Genomic DNA, 21,950 nt, shown 5'->3' with positions numbered 1-21,950 from the left:
ATGTACAAAACCTCCGTGGAACACAAGCAAGGAGTGATTCTACATTATTCCATGCTTGGCCACACTTCCTGAGGGAGCCACTAAAGGGGTTCATAGTATTCTCGACTTCATAGTATTCGTTAATGCAATGGGATTTCGTTACTAGGGTAACTGACTGACAGGGCAAAATTCCTCCCTTGTGCAGCCCCTGACATCAATGGCCCAGGTGAATCTGGCCTGTCTTCCAACCCCAGCTTGCTGATCTATGGCACTAGCTAGCAGGAAGATGCTCCAGGGTCGTTCTAGGGGTGGCTGACCCTCTTCCTACTGAAATGCACAAAAACGCAGCAGCAACCAAGCTGCTGTAGCACTCTGCGCCCCATGGCAGGGCGTTCGGGCCCACACCGGGGCAGGCCAAACACCAGAACGGTCTGAGGGCATTGCACAGGCCGGTCAGTCTGCAGAGTCCTGGACAAACTGCACTTCCTGTTGAATTCAGTAGCTCAGACCCCGGAGGGAATTGCTGTAAGCTCTTGGTTTCCTGTCTTATCCCTGCTGGCTGAGGTGTGCGTTTGGGCTCCATGCCTTTAATTCTTAATTTTCAGTCACTGCTGCCCAGGGGTTGGGGTTGGGGGAGGGGGGGGTGACCCGACTCTCAGTGCGGGGCTGGGGGGGAGAGGGGGGTAATGACAAGTGCCTTTGCCCTGTGTTCATGCTGGGCCTCCACTCCACACTCTGGGGTCTCCGAGGCGCATATGGGCTCTGAGGAGCTCAGAGCTAGCAGCCCCCACCAGCACGTCCCCCAGTGCAAACTCAGAGAATGATTTCAAGTGTCTCGCCGCCCCGAGAAAAGAGGTGCCCGACTCGATCGAGCGTTTGAAACTCAAAGCTTTATTCAGCAGCAGAGCGGCATTCCTCATGCAGCCGCATGTGGGAGAGCGAGGCCACTGGGGAACAGCAGCAGGTCACACAAAACTGGTTCCAGTTTCCTTCTCCTCTGGGCACTCAGGAGGGGCAGGGGCTTCAGTTGGTGGGGTGAAAGGCCCCTCGCTGGTGCCACTGCATATCCCGGATGCGCCTGACGGATTGAATCTGGGGGTGCTGGGCACCAAACTCTGAGCTGTCCTTATAGTCCCCCTTTTCAAACAGGTACTGGTAGCCTCTGTAGCCGGGGTACTGGTATCCGACCCAGCTGCAAAGGGAAAGCCCAGCCAAGTCAGAGACTGGGAGAACCCAGGTGTCAGGGAAACCCAGCCGGGACAGCACCCGGTGTCTCCTCCCACCCAGGCAACCCCGCCCCTGTGGGTGGTGAATCGAACTCTGTCCCTGGCCTGGCCGGGGTAAGGGGATGTGGCCCGAGGGCTCTCAGTAGCACCATGGCGTCAGCCGGCACTGCCCTCTGCTGTAGAGCCATTAAAGCTCTCTTCAAAGCCTCTGAGTGAAAGGGCTTCCTGAACCCAGAGGAGCCACCACCTTGGGGCTGACCCAGTTTGGGAGCTTCCCTCCTGCCCTGCTCCACCCGACTAGGGCACTTGATCCTTGGCCTCCTCACACACCTCACTGGCCTCAGGAGGCTCCGTGCATCAGGGTAAAAGGTTATTTATTCTCAAGCCCCATCTAGCAATATGTGTTCTCCTGCTCAGCTCCAGGCCCAGGGCAGAGGGCTGAGCAGCAGAGATGCTGACTGCAGGACAGCAGTTGTGCCTGGAGTCTAACCACCTGGGTTAGGGTTGTTATGGCGATGCCTGAAACTGGAGACAATCCGGGCTCTAAGGACAGAAGTTGATGCAATCAATGATTCTGTCCCTCAGTTCCTAGATTCCAAGTGCAGGGCAAAGAAGACTCCAGTGCCCAGATCCTAACAGGGTCACGTGGACCCATTGCCCCAGGTACTTACGTGCCACTTTGCACCCGCACAGATGACACTTTCTCCTGGTAGCCATGAGCATGGAAGCTGGGCACATCATCATCTATTATCTCAATCTTCTTGCCAGTGAAGCTGGGGTTTTCATAGAGGACGATCTTGTGTTCCTGGCTGTCCTGAAGAGAGGAGAGATGCGGGGTCAGTGTTAGCAACGAGGCCAGGCACCTTCCAGGGAAGTTATCAGGGAGTTGGAGAAGATGGCTCAAGCCTCCAAACAAAACTCAAGTGCACAGAGAGTGGGCCCAGGTCACCCTAGTCAGGAGGAGCTTTGCCTGCTCACAGGAGGTGGAATGCTGAGTGTGAGCAGACCTGTATAGTGATCATCCTTAGCCGTTCACCAACAAACTTCGGAAGTGGCAGGTTACCCCATAACTGTTTATTCTATGGTTCCCTCAGACATTCCTCTGAAACATCTGGCATTGGCCACTGTCAGAGACATGACACTGGCCTAGATGGCCCATGGTCCGACCTAGTAGGACATTTCTTATTTTCCTGCAGACATACAACTTTTCAGTGGAGATCTGTGCACAGGTATATTCACAAATATGGCGACTGCAGGAGCTGCAGGCATTTGAGGACACAGTGACTTGCCTTTTTGAAAAGTTCAGAACAGCTGGTTTTGTCCAGGATTTTGGCTCCAGCTCTCAGTCTGAGGGGACCCCAGAAAAGGCTCATGATTAGGTCTTTGCCTGGCCAGATTATACTGACTGGGGTCTGACATAAGCACTCTCACCACTTTGATGGGTCTCAGGGTGCCAATGGTGTCACTCCTCCGGCTGTTGGTCCAGGAATCCCAGCGGGGATACTCGCCCTTTTCAAACACAAACTGCTCCCCTTTGCCATTTGCCTGTTCGTAGCCAACCCAGCTGGAAAAGAACAAGGTACAAACATTGGAGATAGATGGGCAACGCACCAGAAACCTCCATTTCTGAACCATCCCCAAACTCCTCAGCAGGTGGCCAGAGAAACATCCCTTTTGCTGTTTGCCTGGAGGAATCAGTTGGCTTCCTGGTTATTTATTTACTATACTGGGTGTGTCTCTAAATTAAATGCTAAATGGTATTATACTGTTCTGCCACAATGTGGCAAAGTGTGTAAAATACCTTATTTAAGCTAACCTTAACTACACCCAACAGGACATTAAAGGATCATATGATGAACACATCTGGTATGTATAAGCAAGCTCTGTAACCAGTCCGTATCTGGTACGGAAGCATGACATGGTGTCAGAAGTAAACTAAGAACAGAAACAGAAGTAAAACAGCTACAACAGTTGCAAACCTAAGGAACAAAGCAACAAAAGTTGCAGGATCTCATCAACCTGCCACTCTTCAGTGCCCCAGAGAACTTCAGCTTTGACAAACCTTCATAATAGACAGATGAAACAATGTTTTGCAAGATTTTGCATTTCTATCAACCTCCACAAAGAAACTCGAGATATAGAGGTATCTTCTTTAATTTATACTATGGAGAAGTAGACAGAGCACATATTTAAATATTTTGACTTTGCTATAGACAGTCACAAAGATGACTATGAAAGGGTTCTATGTTTGATGCATACGTTATATGTGGTTTAGGGGGGGAGGGATAGCTCAGTGGTTTGAGTATTGGCCTGCTAAACCTAGGGTTGTGAGTTCAATCCTTGAGGGGGCCACTTAGGGATCTGGGGCAACAATTGGGGATTGGTCCTGCTTTGAGCAGGGGGTTGGACTAGATGACCTCCTGAGGTCCCTTCCAACCCTGATAGTCTATGATTCTATGAGATGCAGCCTGAGTGCTAAAAGCCATTACTATAAGACTCCTGAGGTGAGCAGAGAACTCCCAGGCGAAAAGGAACAAATTCCTGTCTACATGCATAAGATGTGGAAAAAGTCACGTCCCAAGATATGATGCATGTCCAGCCAGAGGCACACGGTGTAATAAATGCATGAAATATGGACATTTTGCAGCTATTTGCCACACCAAAGCCGTCAGGGAGTTGGGTCATATTACAGACAATCCAGAGTCATTGTTTCTGGGATCTGTCACTTGTGATGACACAGAACCTGCCTGGAGATTAAACTGAATATTCATGGCAAGACTATTGACTCAGGAGCGGACATCACAGTCATCTCGAAAGGGACTTACAATCACTTTCAAGGCCCCCCCCCCCCCGAGCTGAAGTCACCTGGCTCAGCTCTGACTAGCCCTGGAGAGATTCTGATCTACATGGGCCAGTTCACCATGAAAACAACATACAAAGACAAAAACTTTGCATTCAGAGTGTATTGGATCCAAGACCAACAACTTTCTCGGTGGCAGCCGTAACAAGCCTAGTGAGAAAGGTAGAAGTCAATGGAATATTTGGCGATACTGGACTTTGGGAAGAAGATCAAATACAAATCAACTTCAGAGACAATACTGAGCCATACAGCATACAAACACCTCTTCCAGAGAGACCATGGAAGAGACTAGCTGCAGATATAGCCAAGTTCAGAGGACATCATTTCCTGGTCATTGTGAACTATTATTCCAGCTGTGTAGAAATAATGAACTTGAAAGACCTAACATGTTATGATGTTATCAAGAAACTGAAGTGCACTTGTTCTCTATGTTAAAATGCTAGTGAGGGATAAGCCTAGGTACGGTACAGCCTGCAAATCTCTCCTTTTAAGCATGCCAGGCACCTGTGACTCTGCCGATTGGTCCAGCTCATTCCATATTGTTACTTTGACTTTATGGGCCAAATTCTGGCAGACACAGTGCATAAGCATTCATCAGAACGAGCACCACCAGCATGGAGCATGTGTTGGCAGCCAGCCCACTGTATCCTAGCTCCCCAAATAACACAAAGCCTGCCCAGCAGCCCCACCCCGCCCCCCACAACAGGAGCTGTCCCAGGGATCTACGGAACAGGGGTGTTATACAGATTTAGAGAGATCCTGTTCCTGACCCACACAGAGAGAGAGCGAGAGAGAGAACTGCCAGCCAACTGGGTGTAGAGCTCCACCCGTGTGAGGTCATTGAAGTAAATACATTCACGAGGGCATCAATGAGGGCTGAGTCTGGCCCAGCATCTGTCAGCCTAGGAGGTGTTCAGGGGGTCTCTTTCCATAACTCCACCCAGAGTTTCAACTGCTGGGACCTCTCCCGGCTGGGGAAGCCCGGGTGGGGGCAGGGGGAGGGGGACGGGACGTCCATTAAGTAACTTACTTCTTCAGTTGATCTTGTTTTACGCTGAACAGTTGTTTCTAAGCCACTATCACAACCTCCCCTCCCCCCGTCTGACACATCTACTGGCCCAGACTCACACAAGTGCTTCCATTCCCACCATCCCACGTGCAAGATACGTACGGTCCAGAGTGTACTAGGATGGAGCCAACTTTCTCCATTCCCGCCTCCTTCAAATTGGAACAAGCTGCGTTAAGTTCATGGCAGCGACCTTGGAAATTCTCTTGCTCAAAGACGACAATCTGACACCCAGAGAGAGAGAGAGAGAGAGAACAGCAGCTTAGAAAAGGGGGGTTGAAGCCCTGCCGTCCATCCTGCCTGCGAGCACAGGGGTCGGTGTAGGACTGTTCCCTACAGCACGTTCCCTTGTGATTTCTCTTCGCCAGTGTAGGGAGGAGACACTCCGGCAGCCCCATCAATTCTGTTCGCACCTGGGATGGTGGAGGTTAGAGCTGGAAAAGCACCATTTACACCAGTCCATTCAGCCCACATCCCTCAGCCAGGGCAAGAGTCTTTGCTGCATCTTCAAGAGTTTGGCCCAGTCTCCTTTAAAAGTGCCAAGTGACTCCCAGCATGGCCCTGGGGGAGGGCTCTGGATACCCTTCCTGAACTTTGGTTTCTTCCATTTCTCTGAGTTACAAACTACCCCAAAGAACCCACTCCTTGGTCTTGGGTCCCTGCAGAGTGTTCTATGTCTCTTTGGTGGTTATTTGCCCCAAATTATAAAAGTTGGGCCAAATTCAGCCCCGGTCCAACTCCATTATCTTTCGTGAACTCAGAGCAGGCATCACTTAGCCCATTTACCATGGACCTCAGTCATTTTTGTAGCTCTTCTCTGAATTCCCCAACTCAGCCACGTCCTCCCAGCACCCAGGTGCCCCGTGCTGAGCCCACAGTTCGCAATGAAATTATCGGCTATGGCTGGGTTTTCAAATTTGTCTGAGCATCCTCAACAATTGGCTTTCAAGTCACAGATATACTCCGGCTATGGCAACCTTTCCTTGCCAATGCAATTCAAGCCCCAGCGACAGAGCCCGGGGCTTCGGGGTGGGCGTTACGTACTAACACGTCGTCCGGTGAGCCGGGCTCTGTCCGGTCAGCACATGTTTGTGGATCAGTGGAGCAGAGAGAGGACAATGTATGGTGTCTGCACCCGAAACAGGATGAGGGCTGAGACAACTCCACTGAAGCCAATGGCAGCCATTCCAGCCACTTCTGTAGGGGGTGGATCAGGCCCCGAATGAGGGAAAAGTACCTGCCGACTTGAGCAGGATTGTCACCCCGAAGTCAGAGTTCACAGAGTCCCTGGGTCCCAAGATGAGGGTAATGTGAGGTCGGGGCTTTCCCCCTCCCACATACAGGACTCAATCCCTTTTCTAACACTTTTTACTATGCTGCAATGAGACACTGGCGGTTGGCCCGTGCCAGCTGACTCGGGCTAAGGGACTGTATAATAGCGGTGTAGACATTTGGGCTCATGCTGGAGCCCGGTCTCTAGGACCCTGTGAGGTGGGAGCGTCCCAGAGCCCAGACTCCAGGAGCTGGGGCCTTAAAGGTAAACACCAAATACCCCTGGGAGACTTACGATAAAATCACAAGAATTAGCAACACTGAATAGCTCTGACACCACCTTACCCCCCGCCCCCCACCCAAGCCTCCTGAAAATCCCCCTTCCTGGTATTTCTCCTGGCTCTGACAAGTCAGATCCATCAGTATGCAGATCAAAGGAAATGTTTGACACAGTACCGGGCTCAAAGAAGCTAATCTTGGGGCACGGTCTCATTTCCTTATATACAGGCAGGTTTAGGAATTACTTTTTGCAAAGTGCTGCTATAGTTCTTGCAGAGGCTTTGGCTCTAAATTTGCAGGATTTATATATTTTCCCTGGGGGGGCCCCCCCCTTAGGAATGGCTGGTCAATAGGTCACTTGCTCTCACGCTTTCCTAAGAGGCCCCAACACCACGGGGAAGGCTTGGAAAGCTGCTTACTACTGAACTGGGAGCAGCTGGAGTGGGGAAGCCTCTTTATTTTGTCCCACAGCTCTGGATCTTGCATCCTGGAGGAGAGCCTTTGGGTGGGGAGGAGGTGAGGGCATTTGGTGCTGCCATGAATGCTAAGCAGCTGCTTATGGGACGGCACTGGGGCTAAGAGCTCACTGCCTAGCCACCCGGCTGCATGGTCACGACAACATTCCTAGCTGCTATATGAAAGGCAGAGGGGATTTTTAGGTACAAGGGCAAGCAGCTGCTGCTTAGGGGAAGGCGTTCTAAGCAGCTCAGCCGTTCGTATTCCAGCCTGCTCCCTCGAAGAGGGGAGAGCACCTCCCGGCATGCACGGAATTGGGGCAATGGATAGGTGCACACACATTTTTACACATACGCTCGTTTATGCTTCTTGGGACCATATCACGGTACAGACTCAGTTGCTGCACAGAGCACTCACCGCACAGCGTTAAGAGAAACGCATACTGACCTTGGAGCTGGTTTGCTGTTGCTTAGAGGCTGGCATCTGATGGTCTGACGCCATTGTGAAACTGAGCACCTGGGAGGGAAACTCAAATGGTTAAACGTTGGTCTTGATCATTATAACCGGAATCCTGTTAGGGTTCATACACCCGCACCCATCCCCCCCCCAGCCCAGTGCTCTGCGGCTATCCTCCCCCTTCACTTGATTGGCCAATAAACGCCCGAGGAACCCACTGAAATTACCAACACTGGGGGTTTCTAAGCACGGTTTCCCTTGAATCCAGGTGGAGCAGGCCCAGCGGTGGGGGAGGGCCTCCTTCACCCATCTGAACTGTATCTCTGTGATGGGAAGAATTCCCTGGTGCTGGAATTTGTGCTAAAGCTCTGGGCTTGCATAGAATACAATGATTCATCCAAAGTGGGGAGAGAGACCTTACAAACCAGCTGCAAAGGGATCGTGGTGGGAGCAAAAACTACAAACTGCAGCTCCCTGGGTGCTATGGAAAGGCTGGAGGCAAGTGCCTTTTATAGCATTGGTTCTGTATATACATAATTAGTGCTTGCCCAACAAAAGCGAGTGTGCTAAGACACGCCACCTTAGAGTCACAAGGGCAGTGCAGCGGGACCCTGGTGCAGGGGCGGGAGTGGACTGGCTTTGCCCTGTAGGACTCTCCAGCCTTCGTACCCCATCAGTCAGAGTCCTGTATTCTTCAGACATGAGTCTCTGGCTCCATGGCAGAGTAAGGAAGGTGACAATCTGTGCACTGACTTGCTTTGGTTTGGGGCCAAAGCCCAGTCCAGGCCCATCTTGCGCCATCAAGCATTACAAAGTCTCCATTGGTTTCAGTTGGGAGTTCAGCTCAGAGCCCCTTCAGCTGCTGGCCAGTCCTTACGCAGGCAAACTCCCAGTGAAATCAAGGGCAATTGACTTGCAGTTGGCCTGAGGAAAGCTTGCATGAGACCCTCCGAATTTTGTCCCAAACAATATTAACAACAATGCAGGAGGGGTGAACCACATGGGCTTTGCCTAAACATTTAAGGGCTTGGCTGAAGCAGTTCAAGTTTGTGAAGCTTTCTCCACCACCCACCTCAGCAATTTAAACCCCAGGGAGATCCCAACCCCCAGGGCAGCCGGGACTGTGTGTCCAGGGAAGACAAATCCCAGCTTCCCTGGTTGGCACCAACGGAGCTGCCGACGGTGTGTGGCACACAGCATCGTTGAGCAGGATGGAGTGGCAGCACGTCCTTCTCTGCCCCGCCCAGGACAGTCTCCCCTGAAAGGAGCTCGTGCCCGGTAATGGTCAAACACAAGGAATTTTCAAAGCCACCACATCTGAGTAGGCTCGAAGTTATGTGAAACAAGTGATACCTGCTAAAATTTAATTCAATAAGGGTCAGGCTCCTGACCAGTCATGAAATCATTGTTGCTGTATGGGACCAAAACATTGGTATCCTCTCTTATTCACCCTCCTGGACATACACCCCCACACAGTGCTGGGCATCTCTTTATTGTATTAATGCTATGGATAGTAGGTTAGTCTTCAGACATGCGGCTTTGGATTGCAGTGGAAACCAAACCAAAACCAAAAGAAGGACAATAAATAGAAAATTCTTACCAGTTACACCAGTACCCGCTTGAGCCAGTGAAGGGGCTGCAGCCGAGCAGCAGAATTTATACTGCGCCTCAGCAGAATGGTGCCAAAACTATTTACAAAACAGTTAAAGCATGCTACAAAGGGAGAATGCTGGATAAAAGCTCAACGAAAACCAAGGTCAGCTGATCCCCAGCAGCCATTGTCTCGCTAAACCCCCAGCTGCAGAATTATTTCATTAGCTTTCACATTCGGAGCAGCCTGCTTTGTTGGGTGGGTTGGCCAGGAGATTTAGAGTTTGCACGCATCAGCCGAACGCAGGCCAGGCCCTAGACCCTCGCTTTCAAAGAATGCGACCGCCAGCCCTGCTTCAGGATTTTTGGAGCCAGAGACTTTATCCCTGTAACAAACTGACATCCCCGCCCCATGGTTAGAAGTACAAAAATTGCTGAAGTCGGCTGGCTGCGTGCACAGTAAATAACTGGGCCTTTCAAACAAACAGTAAATGTCTACTGTTGCCAAAGTCATTACTTTCTGCAGAAAGAGAAAGCTGTGGATGTAATGCTTTAAACATAGTGCCGAGAGCGCAAAGTGGGGCAGAGATGGCTGTGGTGTGCTGTGTGTTAGGACAAGGAGGAGACGGACGTGTAAACCTAGTACTTTCCAGTGCTTTCTGAGCCAGGATGCAAAACAAAGCAACAGACCAGATTCTAATCTCAGTGACACTGGTGTAAATCTGGAGTAGCGCCATTGGGTCACACTGCGTAAGGAAGATTAGAATCAGGTCTGCAGAAGGCAGGTGGCTTTCCCTTCTGCCTCAGAGGTGGCTGCATTTCAGCAGCGCTAGAGACATACAGTTGGCAAAACCCAATGTTGGATTCTTCAGGACTGAAGGCCTTATAGCAAAGTATATTCCAACAGCTGCTCCTTGGAATGCCACTGGACAGCGTGCCCCGCCAGAGGGGCAGTGGATGCAAAATTAGAGATGATTTCTCTTAAAAAAAAACCAAACACTTCTTTTAACTAACCGGCCTAGCAAGCATCGTAACTATGCCTCATGCTGGGTAACGTGATCTTTTTCTCTGTCAACTCCTTTTTGAGCCTCTCACTACAGCCTAGCAACTCCCAAAGCTCAGCACCTCTGCGTGGAGCCAAGGTGATGGGTCAGTGGAAATAAACCTGAAACACATCCATGCGAGCGCCTCTGAACAAAGCCAGAGACCAGCAATTGCATGGACATGTCATCCTGGAAGGGCTGGCAGGAAAGCCGCCTTTCTGATGTTGACCTTTGTTTTGGATACAAGTCACTAGTGAGCAAACAAAGAAGTGTCCGTGCTAGGACCAGAAACTTCTCAGGGATTCCATCAAGAAACCAACAACCTAAATCCCCTCCCTGCCACCAATGTGACTGAGTTGAAGTTGATGGCGTTATGCCAGCTAAGACTGTTATGAGCAAGAAGAGAGTCCGGTCCCTGCCCATGTGCTATAGCCACGCAGTGAGAAAAATTCCTATCGTAGGAGCTCAGTGCCACCCTTTGTGCCACGTGAGAAGTGGGCGGGAAGGCTCTCGGAGGGTTTTCACAGCAGCCAATATTCTCAGGGGGATTGCCACGAAACTCAGGTGGGGGGTGATGGTGGAGGGAACCAGAGTGGTGTGGTTTAAATATCTGGTACCTTATGAACTGCCTGGGCTAGCAAGATGCTCCCCGGCATAGGCAGGTCGTTTCTGACCATCTTTTTAATGGCTCCTGCCACTGACAGGCAAATACATGGGGAAGAAGCTGGGCTTAATTTGTAAAGAAAGGTGCCAGGGATCAAGCAATTCTTTTGCTTTTGTAACTGGTGCAGCAAGCCCAGAGGCGCCAGGGCCCTGAACTGCCAGGCCCAGGGGCACTGGGGCTCAGCCCTGGTGCAAATTAAGCACAAGGAGGAAGGAAATGCAGGATAAAGGCACTGATATTGTAGCAGAGTTTTGTGCTGCAGCACGTTTTGTACACAGTCTCATTCTCTCCTCTTTCTGCCGCGTGGTCTCCCTTCATCTCCACAAGGGCGCAAGACAGTAATTGATCTCCTGCGCCTGAGAGAAACAGGAAAGCAAATCTGCCCATTTAGTATAGCAGGTCCTCATGCCAACTCAGGGCTAAGAACTTGGGAACAAGCTAAGCAGTGAAGGCAGGTGACCAGTGGAATTGTTACCGGCTCTGTATGAAACCCCTTCCTCCTTTGTGTCTCTGACATGAATGCAGCTTCCCCCAGCCCCCGAGCAAGTAACATTGCTGTAGCCTGGGTTTGGTCAACGCAATCTGGGGCCCCCAGAGAGAATCTGCTTTGCACAGGACCCATGGGTCTCCTGGCAGGCAGAGGAGACGTGCCCTCCTGCTAGAGAGAGGCCGCTGTTGTTAAACCAAGCCTGGGTGAGTTAGTAACGGTACCGCATGGCGTCCTGCGTGGCGCTTGCCGTTTCCATGCTAGGGTGGTCGCGGATGCGATGCTGCAAGGTGCCACGTTGCACTCAGTGGGCATCGAGGTTGCTCAGCACCTCTCGGGCTTTCCCCACCCTCTTGTCAGGCAGGAACCGTGGGGTGAAGAACCCTGCCAGCTGAGGCTGTTGCCTGGCAACCTCTAGTGCCAGTGAAATTACCCATTTCGGAGGAACCAGAACAGGCCTCGATATGTTACCATTTCGGGTGGCTCTGCCTTGGGCAGACTCGGGTGAAAGGCTCCTCCTCCCACTACCAGTGCACTGAGCTGCCCAGCTGCGAGAAAAGAGATGAATCTCGGGCCTGCGCCAAAGTACCCACTCCGCCATCCCCTCTCTCCTTCTGAGGGACTCTGCCGCCAGCCAGCTGGACACATGTCTTGCCAAAGGACACTCCCTGCTCTGATGGGCGGGGGCACGACCCTGCTGCAAATTCCTGCTGTGGGCTCTCCCTGCAGGTGTTGGCAGCCTGTGTGTGACGGGTTCCCCCCAGGGTGCTACTTGGAACTAGGGTATCACTGCGCATGCCTGACCCACCAGCCTGGGCTCCCTTTACACTGTACTGCTGAAGGAGGCCAGCCAAGCCCTCCCTCAGGCTTCAGACTGCACTTTCCCAGCACACAGGAACACACCCAGCTGCAGAAACACAGACTCTGAAATCAGCTCTGCATGGAAAGCCTCAGCTAAGAAATTGCCCAGCACTCAAGAGCACACCCCCCTCTGGGTGTAAATCCAAAATTGTATCGTCTTGCACTGCACAGAGAACGATACCGTGTAAATTCATGACATTCGCCCCCTCCCTCAATGTGGAGGAAGATATGCACAGATCCTCCCCTCCCCCTCCAGTTATGAATTCCACAAACTGGTTTTAGAGGAAAATAACAAGTTTTTGTTTCTTAGATGTTTACAGCACTCATCTTGGTCGAGGATTCAGTGAAGAACAAACCCTGATTATATCACTCCCCTGCCTTAAATAGGTTTTACATATGGCGGGAATCCTTTGTCTTCCAGTGTGGTTCCCACCACTGGTCAGTGGGAAAGTACTAGCATTATTCATAGAGTCCAGTATCACGTGACTTGCTTACGTGATCTTGCAGCCATAACACAAGGGCCGTTTGCAGCGTCCCCAAGGAGGCTTTCCAGGAAGGTGGGAGATTAGCATCGTCAAAGACCTGTTGTTTTCCCTAATGGCCCTTCCAACCAGCAATCTAGACTGATTGCACTCGGTCTAGTGGGCCTTCCCCAAGTGTAAACGCATTTGTAGTAGTTACAAGGACAATATTTCTAACTTCAGATACAAAAAGGATACATGCATACACATAGGATAATCGTAGTCAGTAAATCAATCTTTCCAAGGACACCTCACGTGACCCATCTTGCGTAAAATACATCTTAGTTATGCCATAATCATATTATAACACTAGCTCTGGGAAGAATATGGGGTGTAATGCCACACGGTGCTCAGAGTAACATCTCGACACCGGTCAACTGACCCACTTAGAGTTCCCCATGCAGTCCACGCAAGCCAAGCGGCTTGAGAGAGGCAGTCCCATCCTAAAACAGCCTGGGATCATTTGTAATGCAAGTAGCTGTGACCGAAATGTGGGGAAATTGCAGTTCTTGCACCGCCCCCTTCTCCGCAGCCAGGTACCTCGGCTGACCGTCAGTAACCGAGCTCTGCAAACCGCCCGCGTTCCCATCTCCCCCGCTGCGGCTGCCGCCTCCCCAGCGTGGTCGCTCTGTGAGCTGCCACAGCGACGGCACCCTGATTTATAGTCACTCAGATAATTCAGCATCGCTCTGTACTCAGGGGCTGTGCAGACGCAGCTGGCCTTCCCCGAGGGCAAGACCGAAAGGCAAACGCCAGCGTGTCTGCTATGACCTTTGCAACCCTTTCAGCTGCGCTTTGCAGAGACCCCGCTCTCGGATATCACATGCAAAGCAGCGTGCCAGGAGCTGCGAGGAGGTGCCCACGATGCATCCCCCGGAGCAAGCGCTCGGGTCGCCATCTCGTTCTGCAGGCAGGCAGCGTGAGCTCTGCGAAGCGGCGGCGGAAGGGGTGTTATTTTTGGAACACTGCAGCCTTTATGTAACGACGTGCACGATTGTTCTTTTCTCCCTTTTGTTCCATAGCTTCTTGCTGGGCACAATCTGCTGCTGGAGAGTCTAGCCGCCCAGACAGCTGCTCTGCCCCCCCCTCCGGGCATCACGGAGGCCTCAGCTGAGTTGGCATCAGGGCCAACGCTGGTCAGGGTTCACGCTGTGGCGCGATGGGGAACACGCCCAGGGATGTGTCTGGGGCCGCAGGTACCTCCCACACGGCCCTAGCACCAGGAGGACATGTCGGGCCGGCTGCACATGGCAGCCCATGTAGGCCAAGCTCCGTTAGCCTGTGCTGTGGGGCCCGCCCGCGTGGGGAAAAGGCAGCGCTCAGCAATTCTCAGCCTTTCCCATCCTGGGCTTCCCTCACATCTAGCCAGGCCCCCCGCCCGCTCGGGCAGGGTGGTCGTGCCCCCCCCCCCCGGCTGGGAACCCCTGTGCGATGCCAGGAGGCAAGGAGGGCAGCTCTCAGAGCCGCAGGGTTGGCGCCTGCCCCCAGGACACAGCCCTGGCCCAGCGGCCGACTTGCGAACACAGCAGCGGGACAAGCCAGGCCACAGCAGCCTCCAGCTCTGAGCTTTATTGAGAAGGTTTGGCGCAAACACGGCGGGTTATAAATCACGTCGTCCTCCTCTTCCTCGGCCGTGGTTGCAAGGCGCCGGCGTCCCCTTCAGCTGGCCTCAAAGCAGCCCTGTTGGTGCCACTGCTGGTCCCGGACGCGGCGCACAGCCTGGATCTGGGGCTGGCTGGCGTCCCACTCGTTCCAGTGCTGGTACTCGCCCCGCTCGAAGACGTACTGGCGGCCTCGGTAGCCGGGGTATTCGTAGCCCACCCACCTGCGGGAGAGGGAGACAACCCTCAGCACGGCAGACGGGAGCTCCAGGCAAGCTCCCCAGCGGGGGCCGGCGGGCACAGCGGGGGCAGCCCTGGCTCCCAGCCACAGCGTCGCTGCTTCACGTACGCGCCCGGTGCCTCCCCCGGGGCTGTGCTGGCCCCGGCCACGGAGCAGGTGCTGGCTCCAGCCCCCAGCGTGGGCCCCAGGACGCCAAGGGCCTAGCTGGCTACATGAACACAGTTTCTGGGCAGCGTGGGACCTGCCTGGCCCGGCCGAGCCAGGCTAACGGGGGCTGGAACAGGCTCAGCGGTAGCGACGGGGGAAGCAGTCGCAGGGATAGATGATGTCGCCTCCCTCCCGCACTGCCGCTGGACCCTGGGTGCCCGTCAGGCCAGCCCTCTATTTCACCCCACGTCGCAAAGTGCGGGGGGGGGGCAGCTCAGCACCATTCCCTGGCCTTGCCCCCCGAGACACCGTACTGCACACCCAGGTCCTGGCAGCACATGCCTTGCCTCCGCACCGGCTGCTTTCCTGCGGAGCTCGGGCCTTTCCCTGGCTGCCCGCGCCACCCGGAGCCAGCCTGGCACCCCGGGGGACAACAAAGCTGCATGGACCTGGTGCTCAACAGCAAGAGTTGTCGTCCCGGGGAACCTGTCCGTGGCTCATGCCAGGGGATAATTAAAGGCATAAGCATCATTCCCAGATGGGCTGGAGCCATTTCCCATTCCAGCGATGACGACAGGGAGAGAGATCAGGCCCAGGGGGAGGCTGCCCCCGAACTCATGCAGGGACCTGCAATACAAGTCCAGGTCCTTCTCTCCCCCGCCTTGTGGGGGGGGGGGGAGCTGCTCTTTGCATCCACAGAAAGGCCATGTCGACCTGCTGCTGCCCCAGCAGAGCTGGAGGCCAAGGGCCATTCCCCCATCAGCCCGGCTCTGCTCAGGCCTCCTGCTGTCCTGTGCACCCCTGCTTGGGGGGGAGGGTGTCACGGTGCAGCTGCTAAATAAGGCCACAGCAAGCACAGAATGGCAGATGCCCAAAGCTCCAGGAGGGAATGGTGGCATGCCCAGCAAGGAAGGGGCAGGAGGTCTGGGGGAGGTCAGGTGTGTGTGTTATGCCCCAGGAACCAGCAAGGCGCAGAGAATGGGCAGCAGCCCCCAGCCCCTACCCACCCACATGGACCAGAACCATAGGGACTTCCCTTTCCCAGGGCAGGCATCAGCAGGTCAGGAAGTGACACCCCCCACCCCCCAACAGCCCAGGGACACCAGTGGAATGTACCCCCCCAAAGTGAGGAGTTCTCACTCGCCCTGACTTCGGTCAGGCAGGGCCAGGAGGCTGGGGATGGGGAAGGACTGAGATGTTGCAGCCGAAGTCTGAGAACAGACCAGCACTGAACCATGATCCTAGCCTCCAGGGCAAACCCAGCCAGGAAAGTCCCCTGCCCGAGGCATGCGGCCCTGCTTTCCTTCTTCCATCGGTTTGTTCGGGCTCTTGGCCCCGTAGCTGGGGCACCCACAGCCGACTCAGAAACAAAGACAAAGCTGTGTGATCCCTCGCCCAGGGCCGGGAAAAGAGCTCTAGGCACCTGGGATCTGTATCTCTGCGCCCACCGTAGAGCTCCCCCAGGCAGTTACTGCCGTGCAAAGCCTGGGTGTAGCCCATGCCCCCAAGAAGGTGCTCTGTCCAGCCTCCGGGCCATCACTGACCGGCCAGCTCCAGGCCCTGAAGGCTGCCAGACCTGGGCAAAGGGGGCACATTCTGCTTCTGTCTCTCTTTGGTGCGGGTGGTTTGATTGATGGCTTGCTAGGGGTTAGGGAAGAGTTTTCACCCCTGCTCACTGAGTTGGATACAGTTTGTATCAGGCACCACAAGCCCCTCAGACAGGGGTGGCAGGTCTTTATTTAGCTATTGATTGAAACCTGCGCTAGTCTACGTAACCATGTGTCCCCGGCCCCGGCCCCACCCCCTGTGCTCCACCCACCCGCTGCATCATGTCTGTAATTGGCAAGTCACTTCTCTGGGGCAGTCTGTGTCTCCTAGCGTGTGTACATCCAGCGCCCAGCTCAGCGGGAGAGTAACAGCGGTGCTTTGGCTGCTAGCGTCTCACACCGGCTGCCCTGGAGCTGGGGGCTGGCCCAGGGGGTCTCTGCCCTTACGTTCCCTTCAGTGCTTTGACGCTGGCCACCCGGTCCTGGAACCCGTGAGCCCAGAGGCTTGGCACGTCGTCATCTACAATCTCCATCTTCCTCCCGCTGTAACCGGCGTTTTCAAACAGGTGGATTTTGTGCTCGTTGCTGTCCTGCAGTGGAGACATCCAGCAAGCTGCTCTCCCACTGCCCTGCCTGCTGGGGAGAAGCCAGCCAAGCCACCCCAGCTTGCCCACCTTGTGGAGAGATCACTGGGGGCTGAATGCCCAAGTGGCCCTGCATGCCCCGGCTGTCGAGGGCGGGAAGAGCCTCCACACCCAGCCAGCGCTGACTGGACGGAGCAGGAGGCATGGGTGGCCTGGCAGATGCCAGGGCTGGTTTCTGGGCTGAGAATCACACACGCCGCAGCGCGTGGGAGCGTCACGGTGGGATGCAGACCAGCCTGGTGCTACCTCAAGAGATCCCAGGCTCTGCTGGCCGACAGGAGCTGGGAACAAAGCTGCCGAAGGCCAAAGAAATGCAGAGGAGCGAAAGGCCCCCACCCTTCCAGCTGACGTGCGCATCTGTGCGAGACACGGGTGAGAGGCAGGCCCCAGCCCCCTGAGCTTGCTCATGGCGGAGCTATGTTGGGGAATGGAGTCAGGAAATGGGGGCTCCTTCCCCAGGCTCCGTGGTGGGGGCCGAGAAGGGAGGGGGTTTAAGTTGACACGAAATAGCCCTGGGGAGCACATCCCCTCGAGGACAGGGCTCACAGGAGAAGCATCTCACTGAGCAACGTGGGGCCCCAGGCTCAGGACAACCCCTGGGGGCTGTTAACTCCCATCCTGAGCCTCTGCTGTGCACCCTCGCTGCCCACTCCCAGCAAGGGGGTCCCACGCCTCTGGCTCGCCTCAAAGGGGTTCTCTGCGGCTGTCCCCCCTCCCAGCTCCGCGCCGGCCCCACTCACAATCAGCAGGGGGCGGAGGGACATCAGGCTGTCGCTGCTGTGGCTGTTGGACCAGGAGTCCCAGCGCGGGTAGGCTCCCTTCTCCAGCACGAACTGCTCCCCACAGAAGGCCTGGCGTTCGAACCCGAGCCACCTGCAGGGAGAGGCCGGTCAGCGCTGGGGCGGTACGCAGACACAGGGCATGGGGACTCCCACTTCGGGGCTCCCCCCCGCCTCCTCTCCCGGCTGCTGGCCAGGACGGGGCCGGGTTTTTCAGGGGGTGTGTAGCACATCCCCCACACTGGGGCGGGGGGTTCCCCTGGCAGCAGCTGCTGCGGGCAGCCTCAGAGCGGGATGGAATTTAACAAGCCGAGCACCCCACAACTGCACGGGATCCCTGCCTCCTAGGGTCAGCCCCTCGCACAGGTCTGGGGGAGGGTCTTCACAGCCCAGCCGAGCCTCCTGCTGCCTGGGGCTGCATGGTCCCTTCACTCCCAGCACCTGGCTTGTGTTTCCCAGACTCGTCTCAAGGGTGCAGAACAAGGGCCCTGTTAGCAAGAAACTCATCCTCCTTCTTTGCTGTGGGGGGCCCTTGCCCTCTCCCCTCCTGCATTTGAAGGGCACTGCCCCCCACCTCTGTGGGGCTCATCCGTCTGCTCTCTGTACTTACGGGCCTGATTCCACCTGGATCGATCCCACTTTCTCCAGAGCTTCCTCTGTCACATTCGGAGTTTCCTCTGTCAATTCACGCTTCTTGCCCTGGAAATTCTCCAGCTCGAAGACGGTGATCTGAAAGGAGAGGGGACGCTCTCGCACCTCCACGGCCGCGGCCTGGCCGGAGCCGGGAGGGGGAGCTGGACACCGGCCACGCTGGCAGAGACAAGCTCCGATGTGCAGGTACAGTCACAGCCCGGGCACTTCAGGCCGTTACTCAGTCTACTCCTCCTGCGCTGTCGCCCATGGGGGAACCCTCGGCATTTCCCTTCCAGAAAGCCAGGCCTGGCACTGGTGATAACTCAGCTGGACACACACACACTTCAAACACAAACAGCAGCAAAGCAGGCTGGGTGACTAAATCGCCTATTTCTGCCTTTGCTTGCTAGCCAGTCTCCTTACAACTGAACCTGGCGTTCCTAGTTCTGCAGCAAACCGTTCAGTATCCCAGCAGCCTATCCAGCCACTCCCGTTCGCCCAGTAGGTTTGAGCCATACGAGTCGCACTCCATGGTAGCTGGGCAGCTCTACGACCGGTCTGAATTCCTTCCACCCTCATCAACAACTTGTTCCAATTCACCAACTGCATCTGCAGGCCGGGATGTGCTTTGCACTTCACCTCCCCTGATGGCGAGTGCCGGCATCACGGATTTCTGACTTGCAGGTTCTGGCGAGATGGATGGCTCTGGTTTTAGCTTGATAGCCAAGCACTGACCACAGAGCGTCTGTTGAATACAACAAGGCGTGATATCTCATCTGTACTTGGCTGAAACACTGACCACAAAGTGAATGCCTGTCTTCAGGATCATCAATTCAAGTGCAAGACCCAAGATCCACTCCGCTCACTCTAACAATTCACCTGGGACTCTGCTCTGGTCTGTGGTTTCCTGCCCCAGGGGTGGGTTCATAGTTTCCTACTCATCACTCTCTCTTGATCCATGAGCTTATTACCTGAGTCATTAACCCTGACTAGCTTGGAATGGGTTTAATTTTCACCTGGGGTCTGCAGGGCTGAGCAGCAGCCAAACCTCAAACCGAACAAAACTCAACAGGGTTGGGATTTGGTAACAAATTCAGATGGAGCCTTCGGGAACCCTGAATTTCAGAGTCGTAGGGCGAGTTAGAGGGTTCTGCAATGGAACCATTCACGAACACGTGGGTCCGTACACTCTCTACATGGCAAACTGGCAGTTGCCAGGGAGTTTCACTTTGGGCGTCACTCAATCCTTGGTGCGAAAGATCGGACAGACCTTTGGGAAAGGAGTCACTGCAGGATAAGGGCCCACGGCCTGAGAACCCAACACAGCTACCCCAAATGTGCTGGCTCATTCCTTTCCAGGAGCCATCCCCAGGAGCCTCTTTCCAGCCCAAGCTGCCAGCAATTAGCAGAAATCTAGGCCCAGGGGCAGTGTGAGCCCAGGGAAAGCCATTCAGCCTTCCAAGCCTTCCAGAAATGAGTCGGTCTCCCGAACGCTGTTGCAGTGAAGGGCCCAAACAGTCTCGTGGGTCCATTCCTCTCTCCCAGCTTCCCTGGCCAAGAACAGCAGCAGAGCATTGGGCTGGTCCCCCGTGTCCTCCAGCTGAGGGGCGCGCGCTTGCCACTGCAGGACGGAGGGAAAGTGCGGACTGGTAGTAAGTGGGCGATTCCCTGTGGCAAGTGGGGTCTTTGTCTCAGAGGATGGGTAACGACTGCTTCTGACATTACGCTGGGGGCTATCACTCTAACGCTGCGAGCATATCACAACGTGCCGCTTTCTCCTGCACTCCCTGTGGAGACCCTGTATGTTTCCCCCGGTGCAACACCCCCACACCGACTGACCCATTGCGCTCGCACCCAGCGGAGCCCACGGTGACCGGACACTGCCCTATTCCTCCGCACGGTGCAAGATGGAGAAAGGAAATGCAGCACCACACAGGAGCTGAAGGGCTGAGCTGATGTTCCTTATTCACAGCCCTCCGACGCCACACAGCAGAAACCCTGACCTGCGAGGTAGCATTTGCATTTATCATCAGGGACTTTACCACCACTCCAGTTCAACAGAAATACGCTTCGGACAAATATAGCAAAACTCGGCGGGGCTACACAACCTGCGTTCTTTGCCAGCCAGATAATAAAAGCTAAGCAGCTGCAACAGTAAACAGATTACCGGGAGAGGCTTGGGCCTTGACAGACCCTGCAGAAAGCATCTCCCCTTTCCAGCAGCGTGTCTGGCAGAGGTACTAGTAGTAACGCATCAGATCAAAGTCTCACTCTGACGCTCGGAGGCTGGAAAGCTCAGCTCTGGCACACAAGGAACAGATTTATCACCGCACTGGGTCATGCTAAAACACTGCCGTGCTGTTAAGGCTCCAGGCTGCTCGCTTTTTACCCACACAAGCTACAACGTTCCACGTTAGTAAGCGCGAGTCCACTCAGGCGCCAGGTATGTTTCAAGGGTGAGCTGGAGCAACACACCGTGTTAGTCTGTTACGGGCCATCGCTTCTGTACCTTGTAATTGCCACCTGTTTCGCCAAGGCTCTCCCCAGCAGCCGTTGGCTCGGGGGGACTCTGCGGTTCAGTCATCGCGCCTGAAAATCCGAAGTGGAAAAGCTTTAACACTGTCACCCGAACAAAAGTTTTAAAACTATTTTATGAAAAGTTACGGCTGCTGCTTCTCCTTCTGGCTTTCCTTGGGAGAACAAGCATGAGGTTGGGTAAAGAAGTTTGACTGGAGCATATCTGTGCACTGTATTCGTAAACCCGCTGATCCCTTCTGAACATCCCATCTGGCCTCCTGCATAACATGGGCCACAGACCCTCAACCCATGACCCCTGCATGGCGCCCAATAACCTGTGACTGCATTAGAAAGAGCCTCGACAAAGACTGAAAACGATGGAGGCTGTCACCACAAACCCCTGGGAAGCTATTCTGGTGGGTAATTCAACTCACTGTTACAAATCCGCCTCTTATTTCCCGTTAGAATTTGTCTAGTTTCAGCCTGCAGCCGTTGTCTCAGGTTAATGCTTCTCTCTCTTCTTGTGCAAAAAGCAATCCCAACTGTAATCCCAACACAGCACAATCCCACCTGAGGGGTAAGACTGCCGGGCCCCTTGTAGGCACGCAGATGTTTCAGTGATGAGCGCCAGGACGAGAACCAGGACAGACACATCCAATGTCTTTTCTGAGCATCTTAAGTCAGAGCTCCCTGATTGGAATGTGCCACAGCTGACCAACTTTTCCTCCCACCTACCTCCCCCAACTGCCCGCTTTTTAAAGTAGTTTGAATTTAACAGGGCTTGGAGGAGCCAGTGGGCAGGGAGAATAAACACACTGAGTTCAGCTAGTGTCCTGGTTAATTAAAACCCCCTGGTATCATTTCTCCCAGATTTTAACAAAATATCCTGTACAATAAAAGACCTTTTCTAAAACTCCTGTGCTAACTGCTAAAAACCCTTCAAATTCAAGCAGGGATGCTGCCACTACCTCTTCTAGTGTGTTTCTGCTGTGACGGAGCGGGATCAGGGAGAGCCCTATTTATGAGTTGTTTCTGAACAGGGCAGCACATTTTGATGCTGATGCAGCAGGTAGGTCTACTG

The 21,950-nt window shown here is 54.3% G+C and overlaps 2 protein-coding genes across 2 annotated transcripts; both read right to left on the bottom strand.

Annotated features, from left to right (window-relative positions):
* Nucleotides 1-927: 927 nt before the first annotated feature.
* Nucleotides 928-7,646, bottom strand: CRYBB2 (crystallin beta B2). Its single transcript, XM_073312589.1, has 5 exons — nucleotides 7,586-7,646; nucleotides 5,237-5,355; nucleotides 2,637-2,769; nucleotides 1,877-2,019; nucleotides 928-1,171 (listed from the first exon to the last, which is right to left on the bottom strand). Exons 1-5 carry the CDS (start codon nucleotides 7,637-7,639, stop codon nucleotides 1,003-1,005), a joined length of 618 nt encoding a protein of 205 aa, XP_073168690.1. The 5' UTR covers nucleotides 7,640-7,646; the 3' UTR covers nucleotides 928-1,002.
* A 6,675-nt stretch (nucleotides 7,647-14,321) lies between these two features.
* LOC140898808 (beta-crystallin B3) lies at nucleotides 14,322-21,571 on the bottom strand. The gene is made up of 6 exons (XM_073313252.1): nucleotides 21,304-21,571; nucleotides 20,862-20,941; nucleotides 18,330-18,448; nucleotides 17,681-17,813; nucleotides 16,744-16,886; nucleotides 14,322-14,585 (listed from the first exon to the last, which is right to left on the bottom strand). Exons 1-6 carry the CDS (start codon nucleotides 21,521-21,523, stop codon nucleotides 14,420-14,422), a joined length of 861 nt encoding a protein of 286 aa, XP_073169353.1. The 5' UTR covers nucleotides 21,524-21,571; the 3' UTR covers nucleotides 14,322-14,419.
* Nucleotides 21,572-21,950: the final 379 nt, after the last annotated feature.

This window comes from Lepidochelys kempii, chromosome 15, assembly GCF_965140285.1.
Source record: "Lepidochelys kempii isolate rLepKem1 chromosome 15, rLepKem1.hap1, whole genome shotgun sequence".
Classification (NCBI taxonomy): Eukaryota; Metazoa; Chordata; order Testudines; family Cheloniidae; genus Lepidochelys; species Lepidochelys kempii.
The sequence above is the reverse complement of the archived record's forward strand: the minus strand, read 5'-3'. Positions and strand labels throughout refer to the sequence as shown.